Source organism: Notamacropus eugenii, chromosome 3 (genome assembly GCF_028372415.1).
Source record: "Notamacropus eugenii isolate mMacEug1 chromosome 3, mMacEug1.pri_v2, whole genome shotgun sequence".
NCBI classification, from domain to species: Eukaryota; Metazoa; Chordata; class Mammalia; order Diprotodontia; family Macropodidae; genus Notamacropus; species Notamacropus eugenii.
In genome coordinates, this window is record NC_092874.1 from 456,859,374 (window position 1) to 456,880,152 (window position 20,779).

Consider the following 20,779-nt stretch of genomic DNA (forward strand, 5'->3'; position numbering starts at 1 on the left):
AGTGGTTAAGATCCCCTGGGGTTCTGAAAATGCTAGCATAGGTGTGGAAAGAAACTGATAAAAATACCTTGATGATATTTTCCTTTTGTCTTTGTATCCCTATCCTCTAGCACAGTCTTGGGAGAACTCAAGACTACTCAATTTGACCCATAGAATGACCTGGAAGCTGTCAAGGATGCCCAAGAGAGGGGCAATAACCAACACACCCCAGACAACCACTACAGGTCAAGGGCCATGTCTGACTGACCACTAAGAACCACCACACAAAGAGACCATTTCAGAAGCTGACCAACTGGGCCATAAAGCACTCCTAGATGTACCAGGAATCAGCCCTGTAAGCAACTATTCATAGTGACCCACTTGGTTCTGCATCCAACTCACTGTTCCTTCAGTCCCTCTTGTCACCACTTACAGTTTATCCTACATCCACCCCTTCTAGTCATCATGGACTCCTCTCCTCTTTTCTCTTCTCTCCCCTTTTTTCCTCCCTCCTCCCTTCCCCTTCCTTCTCTTTCTCTCTCTTCTTCTCTCCTCCTCTCTCTTCCCTTTCCCTCTCATGGAGAAAAATCCTAGAGAATGAGATCAAGCGCACAGGGAAAGGAGTAGCCCCACCCCCCCACCTCAGACTGTAAGTAAAGATGAGAGGAAGAAAGCTTCTGTAGGTAAGTTTAGAGGAGAAGGGGACAAGTGAGGGCTTTTCTTTCACTGTGTTCAATTCTCTCCCACTGAGCCAGAATATCTCCTTGTAGAGTTTTCTTTTTCTCTCCCAGAGGAGAGTATCTAGAACTCAGAGCACATCTTTTCAATCCAGTCCCCATTTTACAGATGAGGAAACAGGCTCGAAGAAACCAAAATGATTTGTCCATAGCTAATGGCTCTCTGCTTGTTTTGGTCTCCTCTCCTCCCCTCCCCCAACTTCATGTATCTGTCCGTCTTAAATAATCATAATTTGAAACTCAGAATATTTCTTTTAGTATTGTTTACGGGTTGATTTCTGTATTTCCTGACTAAATTTAGACAAATGAATAGACATTCTGTAATTCTCTAAAAAAATAAAACAAACCCTAAATAAAGCTTCGTGGTGTCATGAGTGGGGGGTGCCACTCACCAGCCTGGAATCCCACAAACAGAACCCCGGAAGGGGCAGGCCTGTGGAACACGCCTTCTACTCTCTCCTTCCCGTCCACGATGGACTCCAGGGAACACCACCGGCTCACAGCACGACCTCAGCCTGGGGGTGGGGCACTCCAGCACTCACAGCAGCACCCCCAGAAGGCCACACCTGCCCTCCTCCCTGGGGCCACATCCGGAACCCCAAGAGAGCCGTCCCCGCCCCACCCCAGCTCTAATAGGGCGGGCAGGCTGGGTAAGGGGGTGGGGAAGGAGTGGGTAAACATCCATCCACACTCGCAGACAGCCTGCTCCAGCTCTCCTTGGCCCTCACTTTCCGTAGGAAGTGGGCTGTGAGATCTAAAGGGAATTCGAGGTAGGAGCGGGTACATGGGCAGCCCAAGGGGCAGTGGGGCCGGAGATCCGCCACTGACCACTGACCAGCTACTGGAGACCGTGGGCGAGTCACTTTCCCTGACGAGCCCCAGCCCTCTCCAAAAAGAACACACACACACACACACACACACACACACACACACACACACACACACACACACACACACACACACACACACACACACACACACACACACACACACCACGTACGCACACACTACACGCACACGCGCGCTTTGGTCCGGGAGGGGAAAGGGGTAGCGGGGGGCTCCTACATCCATCCCCCTTTCCCACCTCCCCCGCCCCAGGAGGCAGAGTTGTCCTAGGTCGGCCCCCTTGCCCCTCCCTCCTGGACCCCAGGTGCTCCCGCCCTCCTCACCCAGCCCTGGGGCCCCGGGTCTAATGGGCCTCTACCACCACCTGCCCTACCTCCTCTCACTTCGATGGGTTGGGGCAGAATGGGGATGTGGCTCCCTGAGAACTAGGTTTAGAGCTGTGAAAGCCCTTAGAAGTCATCCGGTCCAACCGTTTCATTTACAGATGGGAACGGAGTCCTGGGGAATTCAGTTACCTTACTTGCCCCAAATCATCCAAGGGGCAGAGCTGAAATTTGAACTATACTGCATATTCTAGGCCAGAGAAAGGGTTGCTTTCCTCTCCAAGGAAGTGGCTCGGACCCTGGCCTATCAGAGAACCTTTAAGTGAAGATGAAGATATGCCCCAGACACCACACGCCCGCTTCTGCCCCTCCAGGAAGGCTTAGGGAAGTGGTCCACTGAGTCTTGGGAGAAGAGAGAAGATAGAACCCGCTTTTATGTCTCATAGGCAGGTCTAGGTAGAGGAAAGGAACACTTTTCTCTGCCTCCTGCAAAGTGACACAGGGATAGAAATTGGCAAATAACACAAAGCAAAACTGACTGGGAGGAGGCAGCACTTTTATTCTACTGCTGGATCTTTAGAGCCCATGAATTTATAGGGAAAGATGCCCAGGGGTCCTTGTTTGGTTAATCCAAAACACTTGGTGATTTAATTACTAGAAGACTCAACTCTAGATACCTTTCCTCTTGACAAGTGGTTTGGGACTAGTAAGTTAACACCAAAGGCTCTTGGCCATTTCATTGGTAAAGTTGTGTACAAAGAATGAGTATATGAGTCATTTTAAAATCACTAATTGAAATGGTAGATCAATAAATTAGCAGACTGAAAAACAAACAATTAGACTGGGGATAAGGACTGGTGAGATTTCCTCGGTTTAGGAACTTTCAGGAGGCGAAATTCCTCCAACAATACAAGGTTGTTCAGCACTTTCTCTGTGACTTATGATTTTGAAAAGCTGTCTGGGACAGAAAGATTAAGTGACTTGTCCAGGGTCATACAGCAAGTATATGTCAGAGATGAACCTCGAACTCAGAGCATTCTGTGTTTGAAGCCAGTTCTCTGTCCACTACAGGCACCTCACTGGATTCATTGCTTTCCTAAAATCTCTAATGCTATGCTATTTGAAAAAAAAATTTAATTCACTTTTGCATCCAGTTTCTCTTCCACAGTATGAAAAAAAAATGCTCCATAATAGTACTTTTTTCAGTTTATCAAATTTCTGTGTCCAAAACTTTATGAACTAAATATAAACTGCAGGCTCAGCTTTGGCATTTTCACATTTATTTGGGAAACTATCAAGTTATAGCTGAAGCTGTATTTAAAACATTTTCATTTAACAATCTTGTGTTTGCATTAAAAATTAGTTAATGAAGTATTTAATAATACACATTCTGTGGCCTTACTCAACTGAATTATAAAAAAAAATTAAAGTTGATACACTTAAGATTCCCAAAATGAATTCCATGTTAAAATGAATATTTTAAAGACAAGATAGTTTTCTTCCAAAAGACACTTTTAGTCATGTGCTCACAAATGAACAAAATTTTCCATCGTACATACCACTTAACCATGTGATAGATGCTGAGTAGTATTAAGGTCTTCAAACTAAAGAGTTAAGACTTGGTCAAAAATGATTTCATTCCATAGTTACTAGAAGTCCAAATACATCACCCTTTCACATCCTTCAGGAAGAGCAATGATATAGATTTTATTTAGTGGAAGAGAACATGCACAACACCTCAGAGTTATCACCCAGCCAGGACACCATCACCTTGGGTTCCTCAAAAATATTCCTGTCTTTAACTTACAGGTCACCTATGTGTGATTTTGAAATACATAAAACGTCATGTAGGCATTAGGCACACCGGTTTAGAAGTAGAAGGGGAACTGCATGCCACCTTGGGGAGGGGGCAGGAGAAGGTTGGAAGGAAAATTGAAAACTTATGGAAGTGAATGTTGAAAACTAAAAATAAATGAACTTAAAAAAGAAGTGGAAGGTAGAAACCATAGCCCAGAGGGGTTAAGAGTAATGTCCATAGTAGAGATAGCAAGTGGTAGTTGTGGGATTTGAAGCCAGGTCCAGTGAAGCCCAATCCCGCCGCTTTCTGCTGCACCCAAACTGTCTTTAAAGCAGAGAAGGAAATATTTTGATTTCTCAACACTTTGATTGATTTCTCAATATTTTGATTCCTCTACAATTCATCATCCTCTGTTCTCTACTTTCTTTCACAGCCCACTCCATGTGGCATTCTATATATGGAGAGGAAAGCTATGACTGATGTGAGTACAGAACTTGAGCTACTCTCTATCAGGGAATTGCCTTTGTCCTACGCACCTCACAGCACTCCAGTGTCTAGATAATAGGTGCCAAGTTAAGAATCTGAAGAGGTAACCCAAGGATCCCAGCTTCTGGGATAAGAACTCACTGTTTGACCAAAATTTCTGGGAAAACTGGATAAAAGTGTGGTGGAAACTAGGCATAGACCAATGCCTGACACTGTACACAAGAATAAAGTCCAAATGCGTACATGACCTGGGTATAAAGATTGATACTATGGACAAATTGTTGGAGAAAAGAATAGTGTATTTATCAGATTTATGGAGAAGGGAAGAATTTTTGACTAAACAAGAGATAGAAAGCATTATGAAGTGCAAAATGGATAATTTTGATTACAATAAACTGAAAAGTTTTTTGCACAAACAAACCCAATGCAACCAAGATTAGGGGGGAAGCAGAAAACTGGGAAAGAATTTTTGCAACTAGTGTCTGTGATAAAGGCCTCATTTCTAAAATATATAGAGAACTGAGTCAGATATACAAGAATACAACTCATTCTCCAATTGATAAATGGCCACAGGATATGAACAGGCAGTTTTCAGAGGAAGAAATTAAAGATACCTATAGTCATGACAAAATGCTCTAAATCACTATTGATTATAGATGCAAATCAAAACTCTGAGATACCATATCACACCTATCAGATTGGCTAACATGACAAAACAGGAAGATAAATATTGGAGAAGATGTGGGAGAGTTGGAACACTAACTCGTTGTTGGTGGAGCTGTGAGCTGATCCAACCATTCTAGAGAGCAATTTGGAACTGTGCCCAAAGGGCTACAATACTGCTTTCTAGGACTGCATCCCAAAGAGATCATAAAAATGGGAAAAGGACCCACATGTACAAAAATATTTATAGCAGCTCTTTTTGTGGTGGCCAAGAAATGGAAATCAAGGGGATGCCCATCCATTGCGGAATGGATGAATAAAGTGTGGTATATGATTGTAATGGAGTACTATTGCGCTATAAGAAATGATGAACAGGAAGACTTCAGAGAGGCCTGGAAAGACTTATATGATCTGAGTCTGAGCGAAAGGAGCAGAAGCAAGAGAACTCTGTACACAGCAACAACCACAGCGTGCGAGGATTTTTTCTGGTAGAGTTAGTACTTCATTGCAATGCAAGGACTTAAAAAATTCCAAATGGCCTGTTAAGGCAAAAATGCCTTCCACATCCAGAGAAAGAACTGTGGAATTCAATCGCAGAATGTAGCAGATCATTTTCTTTTGTATTTCATTTTGGTTTGTTACATGATTTCTCCCATTCACTTTAATTCCTCTATGCAACATGACTAAGGTGAAAATGTATTTAACAGGAATGTTTGTGTAAAACCTATATAAAATTGTATGCCATCTTACAGAGGGAGGGGGCAGGGGAAAAAAAATCTAAGTTATATGATAGAGATTGTAGAACACTGAAAATAAATTTTACAAAGTATATAATACATTCAATATATAATTTAAAAAAAAAAAAAGAATCTGAAGAGGTATGCCATCCAGGAGCAAGACAGCCAGAAACAATTCCTATGAGTTTGGGAACATGCAAATAGGAGAGATGAAGGAACCCAAGAAGAACAAGGCCAAGCCAATAGAAGACGCTGAAGCCAACATCACCTTCTGGGGCAGGGAAGGATGTGACTAAACCTGTGTGCAAGTGCAAACATGCCATGAAGAGATTATTAATCTTAAGGATTATTGTTTCTAGCAAAGGAAATGACTTTTGATTAGGAGAAATAATCACCATGTTGTACCTAATTATAAGTAAAAGGCAAGGCAAGATGGATTGCCATCACTTCAAGTTCATACCTAATCAGGAGTGTATAATGATTCTGTTACAGGTAATATGGTTTTAAATGTTAGAAGGCACTTGCAAAGCTCCTCAGGACTCACTCTGATACCCCACCAGTTGAGGGGTGGAAAACTAAAGCAACACAGCAGAATTCTAGGGGACTTCTGTGAGGTCTCTGAGGCAAGCCCCCTCCCTCCCACCAACCAACCACACACTCAGCTCAAATTCTACCTGAGACTGTATACTAAATTTGGAATTTGTCTTCTTTACTGGAGTGCCTACACTAAATGAAATAAAAAGTCCTTGATGTGCGTAACTGACATACCTGGATCACAGGTGAGTGTCCTTAACATTCATCAAAATCTTAGGCCATCAACGGATTTTTTAAAAAAGACCAATTAGTTTCACTGATATGTTTTAATTTCATTTTAACACAGTATATATTTAAATGATATTTAAAGGAATAAATCATAAATAAGAAATTATTGCTAGTGGATCATACTATGAGGCTAAAGACATTAGAAATTTTTTCAGCCAATCATGTTTTCAACAAGAATAGGTTTTATTATAAGAAACTTAAATGACATCAAGTAAAAATGCAAAATTGTGCAATTATGGCAAAATGTTTAAAAATTCCACACACACCCCCCGTCCCTTCCCTCCCCCCCACCCCGGACTACAGTACTTCTTACTACATACCTGAGCACTGAACACTGAACGCCATTCTAAACTGCCTTCAACAGGGAATCTGATGCCTTACAGACCACATCCTTCTAGTCTCAGGCACCACTGCAATCAGTTTGAGACTTAAATCTAACATCAGCTGTGCACTGGAACTAATGAAGATGGAAAACAGACTTCAACTTCACTTTCCTGCAAAGTCTTACTTCACATTTTGTAAATATAGCGGAAGATGCCGTATAAACAATCTTTCAACACAGCCCTAACTTTTAATTCTATAGTGCTTATGGTACCTTTTACCCATTTTCTCCCCCGATACTATGAAAAATTTACCTGAAAAATCTAACTAAAGAGCAAAAACCATCACCAATCCAACTTTAAGGCCTTCTTTTGAAAGCTTTTAAAAGTGGCAAAAGGTCCCAGCTAGATTATTGTTTAAACATAGAATTATGCACACCTAAGATTCAATAGATTCATTCCCATGGCAAGTTACAGGCTTTCGCTTTTGAATATGCTGTCCTCTTGGATCGTACCCTCAGCATAAATGAGTAAAACAAAAACAATGAAAGTTGTATTTTAGTGCAGATCAACAAAATAAACTTACTGTAGAATTAACTACAGCATGTTGTACTCCTATACAATCATACGATCAGTCAATTGCTAAATCAAATTTTCTAGGTCATGTTTTCAAGTAATATGCTGAAAATTTTGTTCTACTAAATAAATACAGATTGTCAAAAAGCAGCAGGAAATCTAAATAGTCAATCAAGCTTTTAAAACAAAAAACTAACACTTAACACTTTTTGCAAGGATGGTTTTTACAGACTAATGCAACACTGTAAGGAAGGAAGGGTGCTTCAAAAAGCTTGCAGATAGAGCCCTACAGAAAATTATACAATTTACACAATGAATAAGAAAAACTAGGGAGGGGGGATGGGAAATGAACATTTTAACTGACTGACCTGTACTTCAAAAAAAATATAGCGACAAAACATCATTGTAACAAACACCCAGAAAGTACACGTCTCACTTCCTAAGACTCCACTCTAAAATGTAACTTTATAAACGCCATCTACCTTAAAATCTGCTTCAGAAAACTCCCACTACTTACTTATTCATCTCTCCATGAAGCAGTTTGGTAAGTTTCTGGAAAATGAGGTATGTGATGCAAGGAGGCAACCTTAAAAAATTTTGTTTCACAGTATCACTTCAAAATTTGTGCAACATTTAAATAAGAACTATGTCAGTTTGCTTTCTTTAAAGAAGATAAAAATTGCTCACGTGATAAGGACAGATTCTGGATTATCCTTAACTCCTATTGTCAACCTGTCTAAGGACTATAAAAAAGAAGTTACCGATCCAAATATCTGCCTTACTTAAATATTACAAACGAACTGTTCTTCACTTGAATGTACTTAGATTAGTGCTAGAAATTTGTCAAATATAAAGAATGACACTTGGAATCTAAAGATGCAGTTATGTTACGACTGATTTAAAAAATGAGATATCAAACTCTTCACTTTTTTTCCCCCTTTTCAAGCCCCTTCAACCAAGCAGAGGCTAACCCTAGGAAAAGGATCTAGTTTCATAAATTTGATGTTAAATATACAAAACAGAAAAAAAAACCTCAAGTTAAAAATTTTTAAGTTCACCTACGTCTCTTCCTTTAAAAAAAACTATCAAAAATAAGGCCAATTCTCACATTATCTTCTGTGGAGAACAGACACAACATCTTTACGATGTTAGGATGAATACAAATGAAGGAATAAGGGCAAGCCAAATGTCAGATCTACTAAGCAGTTCTGGAACCAACTGCATGCAAAAAGACAAAAACAAAAACTATAAAGCTCTCAATTTTCCAAAAATAATGAGAGAAACTGAAATCAACAAATGGCCATATTCTGCTATCACTTTAAATGCAGAATCCCACTCAAATCAAGAGGTCTACAGATGACATACTCTGGCCATAAAACCAGCAGACCACTTTGAAAGACAAGCACAATCAGGCAAGGTAATGTTACCTGGCCACACAAAAATGAAAGTACACTAGCACCAGCCGCCTTTGGGTTTAAAAGCCCTTTACTGGATTATTATCTCTGTCTCCTCCAAACAAGCCAAGTGTTAGCACTTGAAAACATTCTGCTGCCAGAAAACTTAATTTATATCATCAGGTTGACTTAAATTCCACATAAGGAAATGTCAAGTACCCAAAATAGCTTTTTTTTTTCTGAGATTAACATTTTCTCAAAACTTATTGTAACAGCTGAACATATAACAAACACCTCTGTATACTTGAAATAGCATACATAAAAATGTATAAATATTAAGAATCAGGACCTAATGGAGTGTTCCTCTATGTTGGTTAAGTCACAGCTAAAGTAAAGATCTAGTGATATTGCCTCAAATTTTTACCCGTATTTAAAAGAAGTCACTTTGAACCAGTTTGGACATCCATACCCAGTAATGCCATCCAAGCTCCTGCAGTAGTGCATAGTTGTCTTGGTTCTCTGACATCTTAGTTGCTTTTAATCACAGAAACCCTCTAGAATGACATGATTAAATTTATATCAGAAAAAATGCTGATAATTGCACTTTGTCACCATCCCCTTGCTGAACTGAAAACATCACAAGCATGAGAGCAAACCCCTCCCCACACTGCAATCTTTAAGAGCACCCATCCCCATGAACACAACTCTTTCAGCTTCCATTAAATACTGACAGAATGTCTTGGTTTACTGTAAGACATGTCACCTCAAGTGTCAGTTACTACTCAAACCCTAAGACCTGTTTCCCATTAAAGTACTTTCTGAAGACATTGTGGATACAGTTTAGCAACGGCACATTCAAAATGACGACCAAGATCCCAGAGGCGATCTGGAGTCTCATACACCTTCTTCCACTGGTCAGTCCCCTCATCATATTGGTAAAGAGAATTTTTTCTGCTGGTCCTGAAGACATGCTCTTCCACAGTCACTTGAGTTGCTCGAACAAATAAGTGGAGTTTATTATTAAGAAGTACGAGTTTCAGATATGGATTTATAGACTGATCACATGGAAAATCTTTCTTACAAGTCCATTTGTTTAGCTCAATATCATAGGCCTCCACGGTAAACATACGCTGATGATTTCCACAGGTTCCAGCTATGTAGTAGATAGAGTTATTGTATACAGCTGCTAAGCCCTGGGTTCTAGGCACAGTCATAGGTGTTAAAAAGCCCCAGTAGTCTTTCTGAGGATCATAGCAGAGGAAAGATTCTCCTAAAAAGCAAAAAGAATACAGACGTTTTTATATTTTGGTTACTGGAGTTGTCTTACAGTGAAGATAACAAATTTGGAAAACTATTTGACAATCTTCAAAAGTAAACACAGAATCATTTTGTAGATTGTAAATTACCTTGTAACATACATTTTTCACAAGATGACTCAAACTATACAGTATGTTATTATTTCAAGCAAGGTTAAACTTCTTTATGAAAAACTACACAGGAGTATGAGAGTAGTTTCATTGTGGCAGTTTGGTTTCAGGATTACATTACTAGTATTTAGGTAACCCCCCTGAAGGGAAAGTTAAAGTCATGAGTATAAGAATTTCAGTCCTGTATCTCTCTAGACTCCAGGTGTATATGTACTGCGATTGAGATCTTTAAGTTGGAAAGGTTTAAGAAATATTCCTGCTTCCCATGCAAACTTGTTATATCAACAGAAATTATAAAAAGCTGTTGACAGTACAGGGATTTTAATTGTAGGAAACTCATTTAGCCAGCTCAAAACAGCAGTAGTACTATAGGAAATTGACCAGCATGTAGAAATAGCTTTATTTTAAATAAAATTCAGCATGTATTGTAACAGCAGAACTTTTTCTTAACTTAAATAACCCATAAATATGAAATGATAGTTTCAGGTGGTCAAAGAGGTACATTTGGGCAAACCAGGTCACCAATTCTACTCCGCTAAAATAACTGCAAAACAAAAGGTGAGAAAAATAAAGAGAGATTTCTTCACTAAAATAGATAAAGCTGCTGTAGATAAATACTGGTAAATACTGGTCACTTTCGACCCTGGCAAGGCTTTAGTGAAAACTGAACAGAGCACTTGGCAATACAGAAATGTCCATCTAAATTCATCTGGTGAAGGTGTGCACAAAAAAAGTGTGTGTGTGTGTGTGTGTGTGTGTGTGTGTGTGTGTGTGTGTGTGTGTGTGTGTGTAAAATTGATAATTATAGCATATACCATACCTTATAAGTACATTCAATAATCATCTCTCACTAAAAGACCAACAATCATGATATACTACTTGCAACTTAAAACTACTTATTGTTAACTTTCATAATCTTTGGGAATTGATGGGCCATGTTTTTTTTAAATGTTATCAATTACACAGGAATAAATTCAACCATCTCTTACTTTTAAGAAGTGCTATATAACATATGCATAAATACGAACCAAAGTTTGTCTTGATCATGGGTGAAAACAACTGTTAGCATGTTAATGGTAGTTATTTCAATCTGGCCTAAGAATATTTTTACATAGTGTTCAGTTAAACTCTATTACATCTCACAAAATGTGGTTTTTAAACAGTGATTATTCCAGATGAAATAAGTGCTAGACCACAGACTGACACTTTATTCAAAGTGAACTTTTTTTTCATAGAGCTTTTCAACAGGAATTATTCTAATCAGAAGTTTATGATGACTGAGTCCCCCCTGAGCAGGAAGAGAAGTACAGCACCTTTTCCAAACCCCCACAATCACTTGACACCTACCCTGTAGAACAAAGATGTTTTCTTTATATTCCACAGCACCGTGAAACTCCATTGCTACAGGCATTGGGCTAACAGCTGTCCAACAGTTATCTCTGCTGTCATAACACTCCACAGATTTCAAGGGGTTCCTCCCATCACCTTCATAAACACGTCCACCTATTGCATAGAGTTTCCCACAGCAATGAACCAGTTTACAGCCTATTCTGGCTCGAAGTAAAGGAGCTTTGGGTAGCCATCTATTTGTAGCATGGTCATACATCCAGAAATCACTCTCTGCCTTGTGGTCGATGGAGACTTCACTGCTGCTTGGCCTGTAGCCTCCTGCGATGTAAATGTCATTATCTGGGGACACAAGAATTCCTACCTCTCTCAGGTCATTTGGTGGTTTGCATAGTTTGAACACTCTCCCTGCGACTATATCGAGACAAGGCACTGTTTGCTTCTTTCCTGAGTGTTTGTGGGCAGCATCAAAACATATGATCATTTCTGATGCAGTCATCCCAAGCCTCTGTGTATAGCCATTGGCACTACATGGCCCCTTCTGGACGATGGCCTCGGCAAACATGGGAGGAATTTTCTCAACAAAGGTGTCTTCCATCAGAGGCATACGAATGCACTTGGCAAATATTTCTGGAAGATGTGCTTCTCTTCCCTCTCGTTCATGTTCAAACCACCTGATGATACTGTCATAGACGTGTTCCTCTTTGTCAACATTTAAGTCATCACTGTCTAGTATACTGATGAGTTGATCTTTCCTTAAATGGAGAAACTCTTGTTCTTTGGTGACACACAGAAACTTTTTACGAATGTACTCTTGTGATCGGTCTTTTAGCTCCTGATGACCGTAGTGATCAGCAAAGATAAAAACCCCAATAGAGTTTTGTGGATCCAAATGACTTATCATATAATTAGCACACTGATCCTGTATGGAAGGGATCTGGAAGATGCTTGCTGCAGTGAACAAAGCTTGGACGTTGGCCTCAGTGAGTACGACTCTGGAGGTATATGCATAGTTCAATACTAAATTCATTGACTCGGCTTCAACGCCAACTATACGCACTTCTTTTTGCGTACTCTCAGTAAGGCCGCTAGTGAACATTGATCTGATGAGAGGGGGAGAAAAGCAGTTAGAATAGCATTTGGGTATTATAATGTCACTGTAACAAGTAAAAAAGTACTTGTGTACTTGAGTACACTGTACCGTGTATTCAGACAATCTGCTAATATGCTTTCTAAATGAAAATTTAAGGTTATCTTTCGAAATGAAATTCTAAATGAAGGGCAGAAAGATTTATAATCCTCAAAAGGCAAGTTCTCAAATTCAATCTTTTAAGGGAACTGGCACTAAGAAATTTCTTAAAGAAAACAAGCCTTCTCTTCAGAGGAAATATTACTATTTTCACATACCAATAAATTCCAAATTAGGGGAGGTTATCTGGTCCCAATTATGTGGCACAGATTATACCGGTAAAGACTTATCACATACCCATAGTTCAAGACATAAATGCTAGATATCCTATCTTCTTAAACTTGTAGTGTGATAATAAAATGACCAGATATGTAAAAATATTACTATATTTCATATTATACTATAAACTTCACACTGGCCTACACCCAAATCCATCAACTTTTTGTAAAGTTCATGCATAAGACCTAAATCAATGAAAATTTAATTTCATGAAAATTTCAGTTACTTGCAATATATCTTAAAATAACTATGTATTTCCTTAGATGTATATATACTTTGCAGGACAGATGTCAAATTATGTAATGAGGAAAATTAAGTAGGATTATGAGATATTTAAACTGAACGTTCTCTGGCTAAAAAAGAAACTAAGTCATCTTAAAAATATATACATGTCCTTCAAAAGTCTATTTTAGTTATATCCTAATTCCTATATCCTATCTCTGAAAATCAGTCATACCATAACTAATATTTCCCTATTTGTCATAAATAAAAATTATGTGATTTCTTCAGGTATACTTGGACATTTTTAAATCTTTGTTTTAAAATTTCATTATCTTTCCCTAGTTGAGGAAGTGCCACATTTTCCATAAATTTCACTTGAAGAAAAGAAATCTGGAAATAAAATCTATATTATGGGAAGAATAGTTCAACTCTTTACACTCCTAACTTAAGTGTAACTCCCTCAGCCTCTTGAGAGTGATATATCTTTTAAATTCATAAATCCTATCTGTAACAGACAACAGTATTGTTTTTAATAAGATTAAACAGTTGCCATTATATTCTTGGTCAGGGAATTAGACAGCCTGGGTCCTGCTTTCTTAAACGTCAGTCATCCATGAAAGTTATTTGTTAAACCTTTCTCTTTCGAGCTATACTGCCAAGTCTAAGGACAAAAGTCAGAGATGTTATTTAGTAATAGTGTCAGAAAATCACTTGTAAAATCTCTAGGTGCTATATAATGTATCATAAAAACTGAGCATGTCATTTTTTTAAAAGGAAAAGAAGAAAAAAGTCCTTAAGGTGGAAACAAAGTAGCATTCCTTGAATTCTTTTTTATGGAATGGATAGTTACCAATTCCATAAACTTTTCTGAAACAGTTGGAATTTTTTAAATGTTTTTTTTTGTAACAAATTAATACGGAGGAATATACCGTGCACAAGAGTGCTGCTAGCAATTACACTAAAATGTAATTTCTTTATAGTTTGTTTTATTATACAGATTTTTATGGTTTCTTATATTTCTCATATTTATGTTCCCATGTATTCACTGGCTGAAGTTGTTTTGTTTTTATTTTCCAAATCTAAGATCTACAAGTGCCCAATAGCTACAGGGAAAGCAACCAGAAAGGCATCAAAAATCAATTGCTGATACACGCATCCGTATCCAGTCCTGAGCTACTTTGTCCCAAGAATGTGAGAAAAACTGCTTTTTAAGAGAAAAATACAAACTTGCCCCTCACAAAAATAGCAACCTCTAGATTAACTACCCCTGAAAAGCATCATCCAGTATCATCAGAATGAGAACTACTAGCAGCTTGGACACGGAGCTGGTGTGGAGAGGTCCAAGTGAGCTAAAGACGCTGGCTGGGCCCTTTGGCACAACTTACTTTAGTTAAGATAATCTGAAATGTAAGCAATGAGGAAGCAGGGAAACTGCTTACTCATTTTTATAGCCACCATCATGCAACCTGCTATTAATGAGGAAAAGTCTACACAACTACAAAACATTACCAAACAGAAGTATTTGGCCACCAAATACAACTTACTAGCTAGCAAAACAGGACACAAAAATTATATAGTATGAATTTCCATAGCCTAAACAAAGAGAAGAAGTAGCCAACAGAAAATCACATATATGACAATTCCTACCAGGAATCCAACAATTAGTTCCCTAAATTTTGTTCTCAGTCAAATCACATACCTTACAGTTAGAATAATATCAACTTACCGTCTTCAGTATTCAAAGAAAATCTTACAACATATTTCTTTAAATTGATTTTTCTTGCTCAATCTTCAAATTCACTTAAATAACAGAGTATCATTTAAACTCTTATAATCCTGCGTACAAAAGGCCAAAACTTTTCACATTTCCAGGTTCCAGTGTTTTTACTGTTCAATAGTAACAAATCGTAAGAATCTTTCAAAGTAAAGAATAATTTCTAGGCCAGACTGACACCTTTACTCTTACTATAGTTCTCTAGAACAAGTACAGTTCGTCTAAGGGAAGTCCACAGCTAACTCCCAAACAAACATGAACCTTTCCCAATTTTGTGCAGGAGTTGCTGCTAGGTCTCACGTCACTGGTTCCCTTTCTGAATTCTAGTCTCAGTTCTGCCTTTAATCTGAGCGTCAGTTTCTTCAGCCATAAAATGAAGGTTCTGAAATCAATTATCTCTAAAATCTGGGGCAATGGAAGCAACACTGGCTGTAGAGTCAGACCACCTAGGTTCAGATGTAGCCTGGTGTGACCATGCCAAGCAGTTCCACTCCCTGTGCCTCAGTCTCATTTATCTGTAAAATAAGCTAGAGAGCCCTCTGAGGACAATCAACAAGCATTAAATGCCTACTAGTGTCAGTTGCATAGTAGGGCTAGTCTGAGGTTCAGGTCTATAATCCTAGGATCCTTTCCACCTGCAAACTCTATCCTGTTCTGTGATTCCATCTTATAGTTGCTGGTAAGTCAGCTTACCAGTTGCTGGTATATATGCCTGTCTATCCAATCTTGAGCTATTCTGTCACAGGGTAGTGAGAAAGATTGCATTTTAAGAGAAAAATACAAACTTGCCCCTCACAAAAATAGGAACCTCTAAATTAGGGGTGGGGAACCTGCGGCCTTGAGATCACACGTGGTCCTCTATGTCCTCAAGTATGATCCTTCGAATCCAAACTTCACAGAACAAATCCCCTTAAAAAAGGATTTGTTCTGTAAAACTTGGACTCCTTCAACAGGCCTCACCTGAGGACCTAGAAGGACACAGGTTTCTCCCTCCGGCTAGATTAGTAAGAGGGTCACTTCTTTAAAAAAATCAACATAAAAGTGTGTCCCTAAAACAAATTAAATAAAAAACCAGGAACTCTCTCAGAGTCTGACGTTTCTTCTGAGTTAAAAAAATCTCCTTCAACCAAAACTCTAAATTCTTTGAAATATTATTGCCAGTTTCAGAAAATGCTCCAAAAAAGTTTTTAAAGAGAGTCTGCGGACCGATCTGTATTGGCACTGACCAGGCGGTGAGCACCTCTGAGCCCCACGAGCAGCGAGGACTCGGAAGCCTCTTCCAAGATCGCCTTTCTCCCCCTTTTTAGAAAGGGGGCGGGTCTGGGGCCAGGGGGGCCCGCGTGTGCCGGGGAGCCCCGTCTCACACAGTCACGCTCCGAGAGCTCCGGCCGCCCACCGTGCCGGGCGGCGGACGCCAGAGGGGCCCCCTCAGCCACGGCCCGCTCCCACACACGTCCCCTCGTCTCCCCCCACACACCCGCCGGCCTCCACTCTCCCCCGCGCCCCAGAACCCGGCGCGCCACGCAGCAGGCGCTTCGTACAGGCGCTCCCGGGGGTAAACTGAGGCAGCGGGCGCGGCTACCTGAAGTAGGGGCTGATGGCCGCCAGCACGTTGCGGTGGCACGAGAAGGTCTTGCCGTGGTCCACCTCCACGACGATGTCGGTCAGCTGGCCCTCGTCGTACATGGTCTTGAGCTGCTGCAGGATGCTGCACGCGTGGGCGGCGTCCACGGGCCCCGGGCCGGCCACGGGGGGCGCGGGCGGGGCGCCGTTCGGCGGCGGACACTTACTGGCATCTGCGGGAGAGAGAGCGCCACAAGCCCCGGGTTCCGCGCGCGCCCGAGGCTGGGCCGGGCCCACGCGCGCCCCGGGGCGCGGCCCCGACGGGCCACGGACGCGCGCGGCGGGGGGCGGGGGGCGGGGCGGGGGGAGGACGCGACGCGGACGCGCGGGGCCCCCGCGGGCGACCGGACGGGCTTCGGCGGCCGTCGGGGCCCACGGGAGTCGCGGGGGAGGGAGGGAGGGAAAAGGGGAGGCCCGTGCCCTCCGCCAAGCCCGCCCCGGACCGCCCAACCGCCGCCCCGGCCGCTCCCCCCACCCCGAGGCAGCACCTACCTCCCGTCGCGGCCATGTCTCGGAGGGGCCCCGGCTCGAGCGGAGTGAGGAGAAGAGAGAAAATGTCATTTCGTTTCCCCTGCTCCCCCCGGTTCCGGCTCGTCAGCGAGCTTCGAAGCCAATGGGAGGCCTCGGAGCCCAGGCCCCGCCCCCGAGCCCAGCGCCTCGGGTACCGATTGGTCGCAGGCCGCCGAGGTGCGTGTCGGGAAATGTAGTCCGGTTCAGCTCAACCCCGCGTGGTCGCTGGGAGGCGGAGGCAGTACCGGCGGAGGCCGGACTGCGGCGTGGGCATGGGGCCTGTCAGGGGGTGGGCCGAGTCGTCCTCGGGTTAGGACGCACTCCATACTCCTGGCTCACACCAGAGCTCCACGCATTGGGATCCGCGCGGTCCCCTCGGATCCCCCCCGCTTCCCAGGGGCTGGGCACCGCAGGTGTCACCCGCTGGACGGGCGAGGAAACTGAGGCCTAGGCCGGGACCTCGCGGTCTGCGTTGGGGATGGGGTGGGGCCAAAGTGGGAGCGCCCTGAGGGCCGCGGCGCGGGAGGACGTGGGCGCAGCCGCCGTGGGCAAGGCGCCGCGCTCCGGCCGGCCCTTCCGCGGAGGGGCCCCCAAGGCGGGGGAGGCTTCGGGGGACTTCCCCCTTGTCGGCTCACGGTTACCCCGCCTTCCCCAAGAGGAAACCGAGGCCGAGCTGAAGTCGGGCCTCGCGACTTCCCCCGGGGGCGTCCGACGCAGGACTGGCCCCAGGCCTGCCTGGCAGCCGGACGGGACTTCCTTCCCTGAGTCACCGCCCCTCCTACCCGCGGCCGCCGATGCGAGGGGGCCCAGCCTCCCCGAGACACCTCCAACTGGAGCCCGGGGTCACCTGCCCCTCCCCCCGCCCGCCCCAGAGAGAGTGATCCGACGTGCCATCTGTGCCACCAAGTGAAACCGCCTGGCACCGGCCTAAGTTCCGAGCCATCAAAGCTGAGCCCCGTAGATGGAGACAAACCTCCCCCTCCTGTTTAGAGCCCCTAAAAATAAACATGAAGGAATTAAATATGTCCCACGGGAACTTGGGAGGAGCCCCTTCCTTCCTGGATGTTTACCTGCGATCCTTTCATTAGCCGTCCTGAGGCTTGCCTTGGCTCCCCAGGCAGCCTGTCCGGGGCTAGGGGAGAGTTTGTGAACGAGAGGGACCCTGGACTGAGGCCAGCCGCCCCCTCCTCTTAGATTCATGGCTGCGATATTTCCCTAGATCTGTCCTCTTATGGAGGAATGCCAGTCGCGACTGGTCCAGCCCTGCCCAGCCTGTTCGGCTTCTGCCTTTGCCCTCCCCTACTGCCTCCCAAGGAACGACACCCAACGTGCTGGAGGGCGCTTTTAGCATTTCACGGATACTGCTGCAGTCGTGCATGTAGCTGACCTTCCTTCACAAATCGTTGGGAGCTTGAGGCAGGCTTTTATGCGGAGCCCAGGCTCCTGGCTCTCCGATCGGAGAAGATACATTTGACTTGGATTCCGATTTTGCTTCTGATACGCTGTGAACACTGGAAAGTCACAGCCTCTCTGTTCCTTAGTTCCCTCGTCCGTAAAGTGAAGTTCGTACTGACAGTACCTCCCTCGCAGGCTGGCTTGTGAGATTCAAGTGAGATGATACATGTCAAGAGTTTTGCGCATTTAAAAATGTATATAAATGTCAACTCTTGTTACAGTTATCCCATGTACCGAGCAGTAAGATACTTTTTGTGCTTGGCAAGTGGAATAAAGATACATAATATATAAAATGTGTTCTATGTAGATAGTGTTACACTTTAAATCTGTATTATGTTTCTTTGCTTTGTTACTCAGCATTATAAAATACAATTTATCATTACTGAGTATTTACTTAGCTCTTTCTAGGTCCATGGCCCTGATTTATCTAACTATTGCTCCTAGCAAATCTATTTTTAAGACTTTCATAAACTTAACAAGTCACATTTATATAGTGCTCTCCTCCCGACAGCTCTGTGAGGTAGGGAACAAGTTTTTGTTGATTTTTTTTAACCTAACATTCAGTTCATTGCCAAAGAAAAATCCATGCAGAGCAACACCTATTTATGCAACTCAAAGGCTTAAGGTGTTAACTTCCTCCAGAGGCAGAGTGACTTTCCCAGGGTCATATAGCCATAGAAGCTGAATCTGAACAAAGGTCATCATGATTCTGAGTCTGGCTCTCTATCCACTGCGCCACAAGGTCTCTCTGAACAAGTATTATTATGTCCTTTTTTGTTGTTCAGTCGTTTTAAGTCACATCTGACTCTTCATGACCCCATTTGGGGTTTTCATGGCAAAAGATACTGGAGTGATTTACCATTTTCTTCTCCAGCTCAATTTTAAAGATGAGGAAGCACAGGCTAACAGGGTCACACAGCTGCTGAGGGTCTGAGGTCAAATTCAGACTCATCCAGGTCTCCAAAACCTCCAGGTCCCAGTACTCATTCCCCTAGAGAACATAACACTGTCATTCTCTATTTCCCAAGTATCCATGGGTTCCCAATCAAAATTATTATATTAAGGAAAATGAATGGAAAAGTCTAATTTCATTCATTCTATTTTTAACTTCTTTGGAGTCAGGTCTAAAACTAAATGTGAGTCTTGCACTTCCTACTTATTAGCTAAAGGACTTGGGTGATATTCATCAATTAATTTCAGAAAAGACTCTGTGTTCTCTGTTCCCCTAGTGATGCGGGTTGGGGGGTGGGGAGGTACTAGGGCTTGTAAAAGCAAACCTAAAGTAAGTATAAAAAAGAACAGGACATAATATTACTGCTTTGCTAATGACTATGACACTCTTAATAGGGCTAAATTCTGATGAGATCAAAGATCATATATTACTCGTTGTTAGAATTATATAGTTTTTAAATCAAAAATAGATAAGAGGATAATAAAATCTAACCAACAAACAACTGTTCTCTGTGACCTTTAAGGATACAAAGAAGGTCCTGTTCCATTGTGGACACTAAATAGCACTAGACAGCCAGCTTTGGTTTGAGGCAGTTCCAGCCAATGAGCTGTAAAGGCAAGCAGTAAAAGTCAACCAGGTTTCATCTTAATTAACTAAATAGTTATAAAGTACTGACCACTAAAGTACTTTCCCAAAAAATTTACATTTTAGAAGGAAGCCAGAGGAAATTCAAAAATTGGGAAACCCAAGCAAATTCAGAAGGGACATGGTATCATGGAAATCAGTGACTGAAGTCAGAGGGTATAGGTTCAAACACCACCTCTGATAAGCCACCAGCACATAGTAAGGGCTTGTTGATAAATGCTTGTTGACTTGAATGAGACTACCTGTGTGGCCTTGGGCTGGTAATTTAATTGCTCTCAGCCTCAGTTTCCTTGTCTGTAAAATAACTACATGGTCTCAGGTCCCTTCTAGTTCTATGATCCTATAAGAGGTGTATATGTATGTATTTATGTATGTAAAGGCATGGATATGCCAATACATCAAGGATTTGTAATTTCATTGATGAAACAGCTTTTCTGCTAAAGAAGGTCACAACCCCTTTATAGCTAGTCAGATGGTCAGCAAGCATTGATGTCTTCTTTAATCTTCAAAGAATCGGGGATCTTCATGCCTTCTCAATCTCCACAAAGAGTCCCCTAGCTCTGGATTCATGCACATGAAATGGGTTCAGTCCCAAGCAGACTGTATCCTTTAGAGAAGGGTCTTTATATTACTACCCTCAACCCTGAAGCCTAGGGCCAGGAGGGGGGTGGGGAG

General features: G+C 42.3%; 1 protein-coding gene and 2 long non-coding RNA genes across 6 annotated transcripts in view; 1 reads left to right on the forward strand and 2 right to left on the reverse strand.

Annotated features, from left to right (window-relative positions):
* Positions 1 to 1,785, reverse strand: part of LOC140497599 (uncharacterized) — a 293,457-nt gene extending 291,672 nt beyond the window's left edge. For 2 of the 4 annotated variants that reach the window (XR_011964748.1, XR_011964747.1), the window contains exon 1: positions 1,109 to 1,230. This is a non-coding gene — a long non-coding RNA (uncharacterized lncRNA). Of the gene's footprint in view, positions 1 to 1,108 lie in introns of all 4 variants that reach the window. The other 2 variants (XR_011964746.1, XR_011964745.1) reach the window with 1 other exon arrangement.
* On the forward strand, positions 1,280 to 6,332 carry LOC140497600 (uncharacterized). Its single transcript, XR_011964749.1, has 2 exons — positions 1,280 to 1,366; positions 4,117 to 6,332. It is a non-coding gene; the product is annotated as an uncharacterized lncRNA (long non-coding RNA).
* A 78-nt stretch (positions 6,333 to 6,410) lies between these two features.
* KBTBD8 (kelch repeat and BTB domain containing 8) lies at positions 6,411 to 18,881 on the reverse strand. The gene is made up of 5 exons (XM_072598725.1): positions 18,123 to 18,881; positions 17,035 to 17,068; positions 16,502 to 16,715; positions 11,456 to 12,558; positions 6,411 to 9,951 (listed from the first exon to the last, which is right to left on the reverse strand). The coding sequence occupies exons 1-5, from the start codon at positions 18,135 to 18,137 to the stop codon at positions 9,488 to 9,490; spliced, it is 1,830 nt and encodes a 609-aa protein (XP_072454826.1). The 5' UTR covers positions 18,138 to 18,881; the 3' UTR covers positions 6,411 to 9,487.
* Positions 18,882 to 20,779: the final 1,898 nt, after the last annotated feature.

Excerpts from the sequence above, each read along its gene's own strand:
- KBTBD8 (XM_072598725.1), bottom strand. Across the intron at positions 16,716-17,034 it reads AGACATGGCCGCGACGGGAG|ATGCCAGTAAGTGTCCGCCG; the intron begins GTAGGTGCTGCC and ends TCTCTCCCGCAG. Across the intron at positions 9,952-11,455 it reads AAACATCTTTGTTCTACAGG|GAGAATCTTTCCTCTGCTAT; the intron begins GTAGGTGTCAAG and ends TTTGCTTTTTAG.